Source organism: Mustela erminea, chromosome 9 (genome assembly GCF_009829155.1).
Source record: "Mustela erminea isolate mMusErm1 chromosome 9, mMusErm1.Pri, whole genome shotgun sequence".
Taxonomy (NCBI): domain Eukaryota; kingdom Metazoa; phylum Chordata; class Mammalia; order Carnivora; family Mustelidae; genus Mustela; species Mustela erminea.
This window is the reverse complement of record NC_045622.1, coordinates 57994034-58004435: the sequence shown is the minus strand read 5'-3', so window position 1 is coordinate 58004435 and position 10402 is coordinate 57994034. Positions and strand designations below refer to the sequence as shown.

The window sequence follows — 10402 nt, the reverse complement described above, 5'->3', positions numbered from 1 at the left end:
AAAAGACAGACAATACGCAAAAGACTTAAAGAGTCATTTCAAAAAATAAGTATAAGAAAAAGTATTTGACCTTTAGCCTCTCGCATATAAGATGTTCAGGTTGCACACTGTACAACTTCACACATGTATTGTGTAAACATAACAGATTCATTCATGTAATACAAAATTTCCCAGAAGATAACCACAAAATTCTCATGCATTACCAGGGAGGTCGTAGATTGGTGAACCACTCTGGAAGACAACTTGTCATTATCTAGTGAAATTAAAGATATGTATACCCCAAGACCCCATAAATCTCCTCAGATACCTGGCCATCAAAATACATGTATAAGAATTTTCATAGTAGCATTGTTCCTAGTTGTGAAAAACTAGAAACAAAATAATGTCCTTGAGCAATAACATGTGTAAATAGATTATGGTACATTCATACATTAGGATGCTATGAATAATAAAATACAGTCACAAGTACAATATCCATTCATGATAAAAATCCTCTGCAAAGTGGGTCTAGAGGAAATATACCTCAACATAATAAAGGTCATATATGAAAAACCCACAGCTAATATCATACTCAATGGTGAAAAGCTGAAAACTTTTCCCTAAGGTCAGGAAGAACACAAGGATGTCCACTCTTACCACTTTTATTCAGCATAGTACTGGAAGTCCTAGCCATAGTAATTAGACAATATAAAGAAATAAAAGACAACCAAACTGGTAAGGAAGAAGTAAAACTCACTATTTGCAGATGACATGATAACTCTATATAGAAGACCCTAAAGACCACCGAAAACTACTAAAACTGTAATTCTGTAAAGTTGCAGGATACAAAATCAATGTACAGAAATCTATTGCATTCCTATATGCTAACAATGAAGCAACAGAAAGTGAAATTAAGAAAACAATCCCATTTACAATTGCACCACAAACAGCAAAATATCTAGGAATAATTTTAACCAAAGAAGTGAAAGACCTGTACTCTGAGAATTATAAAATAGTGATGAAAGAAATTAAAGATGCCACAAAGAAATGAAAAGACATTCCATGCTCATGGGTTAGAAAAATAAAATTCTGTTCAAATGTCTATAATACCCAAAACAATCTACACATTTAATGCAATCCCTACCAAAATACCAGAAGCATTTTTCACAGAGCTAGAACAAACAATCCTAAAATTTTCATGGAATCATGAAAGACCTCAAATAGCCAAAGCAATCTTAAAAAAGAAGAACAAAACTGGAGGTATCACAATTCTGGACCTCAAGTTATATTACAAAATAGTAGTACTTAAAATTGTATGGCATTGGCATAAAAATAGATGCATAGATCAATAGAATAGAACAGAAAACCCACAATTACATGGCCAATTAACCTTTGACAAAGGAAGAATGACCATGCACTGGGGAAAAGACCGTCACTTTAACTAATGGAAAACTGGACAGCTACATGCAAAAGAATGAAATTGCACCATACCACACACAAGAATAAACTCCAGATGGGAAAAAGACCTAAGTGTGAGACCTGAAACCATAAAAATCCTTGAAGAGAGCAAATTCTCTAACATCAGCAAGGGAAATAAAAGCAAAAATAAACTATCAGGCATACATCAAAATAAGAATTTTCTGCACAGCCAAGGAAATGATCAACAAAACTAAAAAACTACTGAATGGGAAAAGATACTTGCAAATGACATATCCAATAAAGGGTTAGTATCCAAAATATATAAAAAAAACTGATACAATTCAATACACACAAAAAAATACCCTCATAAATAACCCAATTTAAAATTGGCAGAACACATGGACAGACATTTCTCCAAAGAAGACATAGAGATGGCCAACAGAGATCCATGAAAAGATGCTCAACATCACTCATCATCAGGGAAATGTAAATCAAAACCACAATGAGAAATCACCTCACACCTGTCAGAATGGCTAAAATAAAAAACACAAGAAAAAAGTATTGGCAAAGATATGGAGAAAAGAGAACCCTCGTGCACTGCTGGTGGGAATGCAAACTGGTGCAGCCACTGTGGAAAACAGAATAGAAGTTCTTCAAAAAGTTAAAAATAGAACTACCTTATGATTCAGTAATCCCGTTACTTGATATTTACCAAAAAAAAAAAAAACACACTTATTCAAAGGGATACATGCAACCCTATATTTATAGCAGCATTATTTACAATACCCAAACTATAGAAGCAGTCCAAATGTCCATCAGTTGATGAATGGATAAAGAGGAGGAGGTATATACACACAATGGAATACTGCTCAGCATAAAAAAAAAAAAATGAAATCTTGCCATGTACAACAATATGGATGGCGCTACAGAGTATAAAGTTAAGCAAAATAAGTCAGTCAGAGAAAGAAAATAACAGGTGATTTCATTCATATGTGGAATTCAAAATGCAAAATAAATGAGTAAATGGAAAAGAGAAAGAGAGAGAGGCAAACCAAGAAACAGACACATAACTACAGAGAACAAACTGATGGTTACCAGAGGGTAACCAGGTGGAGGGATGGGTGATATAGGTGAAGGGGATTAAGGAGTACATTTATCGTTCTTGTTCTTTCTTTTATTAATGTATTGTATCACATTGATTGATTTGTGGATGTTGAACCAACCATGCAGCCCAAGAATAAATTCTACTTGGTCATAGTGAATAATCCTTTTAATGTACTGTTGGATCCTACTGGCTAATATTTTGGTGAGAATTTTTCATCCATGTTCAGCAGGGATATTGGTCTGTAATTCTCCTTTCTGGTGGGGTCTTTGTCTGGTTTGGGATCAAGATAATGGTACTCTCAATAGATGCAGAAAAAGCATTTGACAAAATACAGCATCCTTTCTTGATTAAAATTCTTCACAGTGTAGGGATAGAGGGTACATACCTCAATATCATAAAAGCCATCTATGAAAAACCCACAGCAAATATCATTTTCAACTGGGAAAAACTGAGAGCTTTTACCCTAAGGTCAGGAACTCAGCAGGAATGTCCAATATCACCACTGTTGTTCAACATAGTACTAGAAGTCCTAGCCTCAGCAATCAGACAACAAAAAGAAAAGGCATCCAAATCAGCAAAGAAGAAGTCAAACTCTCACTCTTTGCAGATGATATGATATTTTATGTGGAAAACACAAAAGACCCCCCCAAAAAAACTGTTAGAACTCATACAGGAATTCAGTAAAGTGTCAGGATATAAAATCATTGCACAAGAATCGTCGTATTTCTATACACCAACAGCAAGACAGAAGAAAGAGAAATTAAGGAGTTGATCTCATTTACAATTGCACCCAAAACCATAAGATACCTAGGAATAAACCTAACCAAAGAGGCAAAGAATCTGTACTCAGAAATGTATAGAGTACTCATGAAGGAAATTGAGGAAGACACAAAGAAATGGAAAAACGTTCCATGCTCATTGATTGGAAGAACAAATATTGTGAAAATGTCTATGCTACCTACAGCAATCTATACATTCAATCCAATCCTTATCAAAACACCATCAATTTTTTTTCACAGAAATGGAACAAATAATCCTAAATTTATATGGAACCAGAAAAGACCCTGAATAGCCAGTAGAATGTTGAAAAAGAAAACCAAAGCTGGAGGCATCACAATTCCAGACTTCAAGCTCTATTACAAAGCTATAATCATCAAGTATGGCACTAGCACAAAAGCAGACACATTGATCAATGGAACAGAATAGAGAACTCAGAAATGGATTTTCAACTCTATGGTTAACTAATCTTCAACAAAGCAGGAAAGAATGTCCAATGGATAAAAGACAGGCTCTTCAACAAATGGTGTTGGGAAAATTGGATAGCCACGTGCAGAAGAATGAAACTGGACCATTTCCTCACACCACACACAAAAATAGACTCAAAATGGATGAAAGACCTCAATGTGAGATAGGGATCCATCGAAATCCTTGAGGAGAACACAGGCAGCAACCTCTCCGACCTCAGCTGCAGGAACTTCTCCCTAGAAACATCACCAAAGGCAAGGGAAGCAAGGGCAAAAACGAACTATTGGGACTTCATCAAGATCAACAGCTTTTGCACAGCAAAGGAAACAGTCAACAAAACCAAAAGACAACTGACAGAATGGGAGAAGATGTTTTGCAAGTGACATATCAGATAAAGGGCTAGTATTCAAAATCTAGAAAGAACTTATCAAGTCAACACCCAAAGAACAAATAATCCAATCAAGAAATGGGCAGAAGACATGAACAGACATTTCTGCAAAGAAGACATCCAGGTGGCCAACAGACACATGAAAAAGTGCTCAACATCACTCGGCATCAGGGAAATATAAATCAAAACCACAGTGAGATACCACCTCACACCAATCAGAATGGCTAAAATTATCAAGTCAGGAAATGACAGGTGTTGGCAAGGGTGTGGAGAAAGGGGAACCTCCCTACACTGTTGGTGGAAATGCAAGCTGGTGCAGCCACTCTGGAAAACAGTGTCGAGGTCCTCAAAAAGTTGAAAATAAAGCTACTGTATGACCCAGCAATCGCACTACTGGGTATTTACCCTAAAGATACAAATGTAGTGAACAGAAGGGGCACATGCACCCGAATGTTTATAGCAACAATGTCCACAATAGCCAAACTATGGAAAAAACTAGATGTCCATCAACAGATGAATGGATAAAAAAGATGTGATATATGTGTATATATAAAATATATATAATACATAAAATTGCTAATATATTAGCAAATTTACCGAAGGTGTGAGACAAAATCCTAAGATGCAGGTGACAGTGAGCAGACTGAGAAAAAGAGGGGAGAGAAGCAGTGTGAGAGCCGGCAGCAAATGGAGTTCTGGAAACCAGAGGAGAGGCTTCGTTGCTCTGGAGGCTTTGACGTAAAGGAGTTTATAGACTGAGGCCAAAGGCCAATGCAGCCAAGTCACCCTATAAGGCTTAAAGTTCTGAGTAGGAAAGGAGAGGAAAGGGGAAAAAAATGGAATACTAAGCAGCTATCAAAAAATGAAATCTTACCATTTGCAATGACATGGATTGAACTAGAGGGTATTATGCTGAGTGAAATAAGTCATTCAGAGAAAGACAATTACCATACAATCCCACTGATATGAGGAATTCGAGAAACAAAACAGAGGACATAGGGCAAGGGAGGGAAAAATGAAACAAGATGAAACCAGAGAGGGAGACAAACCATAAGAGACTCTTGATCTCAGGAAACAAACTGAGCGTTGCTGGAGCAGAGGAGAGTGGGAAGGATGGGGTGGCTGCGTGATGGACATTGGGGAGGGTCTGTGCTATGGTGAGTGCTACAATTTGTGTAAGAATGATGAATCACAGACCTGTACCCTTGAAACAAATAATACGTTATATGTTAATAATAAAAAAGAGTACATTTATCATAATGATAAATATAAACAAATGTATACATAATAAAAAAATTAAAAACAAAATACAGTACCATACAACATGAATGAATTTTTCAATCATATTTTTTCCTATTTTTCTAAATTTCCTCAGGATATAATGGATTGTAGAAAGCCAAAAATATAGACAATGTATTGTGGGGTTCATAATTTATGTAGAAATAAAACATGAGTACAGTAACACAAACACTGGGAGAGGGGAAATGGAAGAAGCCTGTTGTCAGGATTTCATACTGTTTGTTGGAGTGGAATAATGCAACTTAAAACAGACTGTGGTGAGTTAAAGACATGGACCACAAATGCCAAGGCAACCTCTAAAATGACACAGCTAAGGCCCAGCTAATAAACTAAGAAGTAGAATCAAGTCATAAAATATTCAATCCAAAGAAAGCAGAGAAGAAAAAGAGGAGCTTTGCAGTTCTGCTATTTTCAAATAGAGGACAAAGGACAGAGGACAAGGTGGCAAGGCCTGCCTAGAGGAGCCAGCCCCTGCTTTTGGGGGGTCTCAGCTCTTCATGGCAGAACCCACACTGAAGTCACCACCTTCCCCAGCTCCTGAGACATCCACACTGGGCAAGTACCTCCATATGGTGTGCATACACACACACACACACACACACACACACACACACACACACACTGCACCTAAATCAGGTCCCTGGCTCTCCCCCTGTCACCCAAGTATCCTTTCCTGTCTTTGAGTGACCCTGAGTGCCTATGTAATCCCCAGATTGCAAGAGCCTCTTCCCTTCTCAGGAGCCTCAGGTCATCCCTGGGTGCCCCTGGGATGGAGCCTGACCTGAACCCTGTCTTGTTCTCTCTAAGCCTCTAATGGCTCAACTCTAAAATGAAGGAAATCCCTCAGCAGTTGTGACTTCTCTCTCAGAAATACCAAGAGCCATAGAAATGAAAATGTTAATACACTGTCACCTCCACCCAGCCTCTCTTCCGGGGGTCCCTTGGGAGTTCTGGGTTTCTCTTTGTCTCTTCCTTGGCATCCTTGGACATGTCTGCCCACTGGGAACCTCCTCAGGTTCCTCCCCTGGAGCCACAGGTCTACTTACCCATCCCTTCTCCTCAGCCTCACAGATCAGCACTTTTCAGAGGTGAAAACAAAACCACAGCAACCTGCACCGAGACAGAAGACCACTACAGGTTTCCACGGTGAGGTTAGGGGATGAGAGGATAGGAGATTGATGGGGATTTAGAGGCAGGAAAACCTGAAATTTGACTTGAACTCCACCTATTATCATCAACAACCTAGGTTCATATCCTAGCCTGATCATTTAGTGCCTGAGACTTAAAGAAAACTAGTTACTGTCTCTCAACCTCAGTGTCATCTATTGACAGGGTTAATACATAGTATTCATCCCTCAGTGTTGCTGTGAGTATTAAAGAAATACTACATGGAAAACCCTCGGAATCATGTCTGGCATGTAGTAAGTGCTCAGTAAATAAATTAATATCACTGCTGAGACTAAGAATGCTTGGAGCCTGTCCAGGGCTGCCTCTGTCGCGGGGGGGGGGGGGGGGGGGGTGAGGGGGAAAGTGCGGTGTGGATGGAAGAGTCCTAGAAAAACTACATTTTGAGGTCTGGCTCTTTTTGTTAGGTGAGATTAAACAAATCACTTGGGATCTTGAAGCCTTGATGGGTTTCATTTTTCATTCATTCATTCATTCTACTCAACTTCCAAGGGCTGTTCCAAGTTGTAGATAAGAATCTTTATTAACATCCCTTTGCACATTCACTTGTTCCTTCCACACAACACTTACTGAGCACATATTCAGTCATGGGCTCAGGGCTGGGCAACTGGGAAAAAAAAAAAAAAAAACGGAAAAGAAAAAAAAAAAAGACATGGTCTCCCTCCTGACACTTGTCAGTCCAGCAGGGAGCTCTGTCAGCAAGCCAGCAGTCTTGACACAATTAAAGACATGTCTGGGAGCTTTGCTTTAAATGTGAGGAGAAAGGGACTGCCTGGATGGCTCAGTCAGTTAAGCATCTACCTTCAGCTCCAGTGATATTCCCAGGATTTTCTGCCCCTACTATCCCCATGCTTATGCTCTCTCTCTCTCTCTCTCAAATAAATAAATAGATAAAATCTTTTTTAAAAATAGAAAATAGGGGCACCTGGGTGGCTCAGTGGGTTAGAGCCTCTGCCTTCAGCTCAGGGTCCTGGGATTGAGCCCCGCATCGGGCTCTCTGCTCAGCAGGGAACCTGCTTCCCTTCCTCTCTCTCTGCCTGCCTCTCTGCTTACTTGTGATCTCAGTCTGTCAAATAAATAAACAAAAATCTTTAAAAAAAAATAGAAAATAAAGGTGAGGAGAAAGATGGAAAGCTTGAGAGTCATTAAAGTTAAGGTAAGGCTTATTTTCTCTAGAAAGAGACAAACTTTTTCATATACTAAGGTAGAAGTAGAAGATGTCCTGAGGACAAAAGAGAGAAGAGACAGCTGTCCCTGGGAACTGAAGGAAGAGAGAACACAGTTGCCAGTTTGTGAGGACAGGGACGAGTTCTGCCTGTGGATTTGACTTTTTCCAGTGGAGGAGGTGCACCTCTCTTTGTAGAGAGCACACGGCTCTGGAATCTTCATCTACCCATCCCTCTCCTTTCCTACTCAGAACATTAAGCCTTGTAGGGTGACTTGGCTGCATTGGCCTTTGGCCTCAGTCTGTAAATTCCTATACATCAAAGCCTCCAGAGCAACGAAGCCTCTCCTCTGGTTTCCAGAACTCCATTTGCTGCCGGCTCTCACACTGCTTCTCTCCCCTCTTTTTCTCAGGCTGCTCACTGTCACCTGCATTTTAGGATTTTGTCTCATGCCCTTTATAAATTTGCTAATCCTCACATAGTCATCTCCAGCCTTAATCCCTCATCACACTCCATCGTATTTTTGACTGGGCATGTTGACGGGGCATCTCTTCATCTATGAGTCCTCACCACATCCAAATGCAATTAATTAATTGTACCTACTAGCACCCCAACCCTGTTGCTCCTTTCTCAGGTTTTAGGAGCGTCAATGCAGTCATCCTAGCTAACAACAACCGACAAAACCCCTCGAAATTACTGTTGGTTCTTCTGTCTCTCCCCACTTCCAACTGGCTCTTAAGTTTGATTGATGTGACTCTCAAAACAGCTCTTCAATTTCTCTCAACACTTTCATCAACCAGTTAACTGATCTACTCAATTCTCATAGTCTTTTTCACACTTTCTGCCCTACCTTGAGGCAGAAATTTCTTTCTGCCTCAAGGTGAAAAAGCATTCCTTTCTTGAGTGCTTTAGCATCAAGAAGCTCCTTGAGAATTTACCTGAGTGATCCTAAAATGCAAAAGAGGAGAGCAAATTATAGTTCACGTGACAGGCACAAACCGACCTTGTTCAAGTTAAGTGGGGGCACCTGGGTGGATCAGTTGGTTAAGTGTCTAACTCTTGATTTTGGCTCAGGTCATGATCTCAGGGTCATGAAATCGAGTCCAGTGTCAGGTTCCATGCTGGGTGTGGTGCCTACTTAAGATTCTCTCACCCTCTCCTTCTCTCTGCCCCCCACCAACACTCATGCACACTCCCTCTCTCTCTCTCTAAAGGAGGAAGAGGAGGGGAAGGGGGAGAGGGAGGGGGAGGAGGAGGATGAAAGAAAGGAAGGCAGGAAGGAAGGAAGGAAGGAAATAAATAATAAATAGGCTTTCTTCCGTTGACCATTTTGTTCTAAGAGTCTCTGATCCCCACTCCAGGGGCCAACCCCAGGGCCAAAGCTAATGGGTGAGGATGGAAATACCAGCACCTTCAACACCTCCTACACCAACTTCTTCCTGATAGGCTTCCCTGGATTGCAAGAGTGGCGGCCCCTCCTGTTCCTGCCCCTTACCTTCCTTTATGTGACCATCATCTCTGCCAATGCACTGGTCATCCACACAGTGGTGGCCCAGCAGAGCCTGCATCAGCCTATGTACCTACTCATTGCCTTGCTCCTGGCTGTCAATGTTTGTGCTGCCACTGCCGTGATGCCCAAAATGCTGAAGGGCTTTGTGCATTATGCTAACCCCATATCATTGCATGGCTGCCTGGCTCAGATGTTCTTTATCTACTTCACTCTCCTTCTGGACTACAACCTCCTGCTGGCCATGGCCCTAGACCGCTACATAGCCATCTGTCACCCACTCCGCTATACTGACCTAATGACCTCCAAAATGCTGGGTGTGCTGGCCATTCTTGCCCTGACACGGAGCCTAGGAGTGGCAGTGCCTTTGGTGGTGCTAACGTCACAAGCTCGATTCTGCCAGACAATGGTGATTCCCCACTTCACTTGTGAGTATATTGCACTGCTGAGCATAGCTTGTGGAGACTTGACTTTCAACAGTAAGTTGGGACTGGCCATGAGGCTGGTCACCGTGACCTTTGATCTAGCCCTGCTAGGGGCCTCCTACACCCGTATCATTTATGCTGCCTTCCGGATCTCTTCTGGGGGAGCCCGAGCCAAGGCCTTGCACACATGTGGCTCCCACTTACTGGTCATCCTCACTATCTACCTCTCCGGTCTCTCCACCTCCATTGTCTTCCGAGTAGCCAAGACTGTGTCACAGGATGTCCAGAACCTGCTCAGTGCCATCTACTTGCTGCTCCCAGGAGCCTTGAATCCTGTCATTTATGGGGTGAGGACCAGGGAGATCCGGCAACATGTCGAAAAGATGTTCTATAGCAAGAAATCAGCCCAGGAAGTTAGGGGCAAGCCAGAGAGAATGCAAAACATGATAGTGGAGGGGAAATAGCCAGGGTGAGAGGACTTTATAAACTGGGGAAATTGGGGCTGTGACCTCTGGGAATAAGAAGCAGGCTTTACTGAGGGATAGGCTGAAATCATGAGGAGCTTATGGGCTCAAGAGCAGGTCCATTGTTGGCCAACTATTGATTTTGAATTCTTAGAATGCTTTTTCTATTTCCATTCAATAATAAAATTACTTATACCTATCTATTTTTTATTATTTTATT

General features: G+C 41.1%; 1 protein-coding gene across 1 annotated transcript; it reads left to right on the top strand.

The window, feature by feature from the left end:
- Window positions 1–9171: 9171 nt before the first annotated feature.
- Window positions 9172–10182, top strand: LOC116599674 (olfactory receptor 52E8-like). Its single transcript, XM_032359657.1, has one exon. It carries the CDS (start codon window positions 9172–9174, stop codon window positions 10180–10182), a length of 1011 nt encoding a protein of 336 aa, XP_032215548.1.
- Window positions 10183–10402: the final 220 nt, after the last annotated feature.

Bases quoted from the DNA above. Each gene is read 5' to 3' on its own strand.
- LOC116599674 (XM_032359657.1), top strand. From the start codon at position 9,172: ATGGGTGAGGATGGAAATACCAGCACCTTCAACACCTCCTACACCAAC.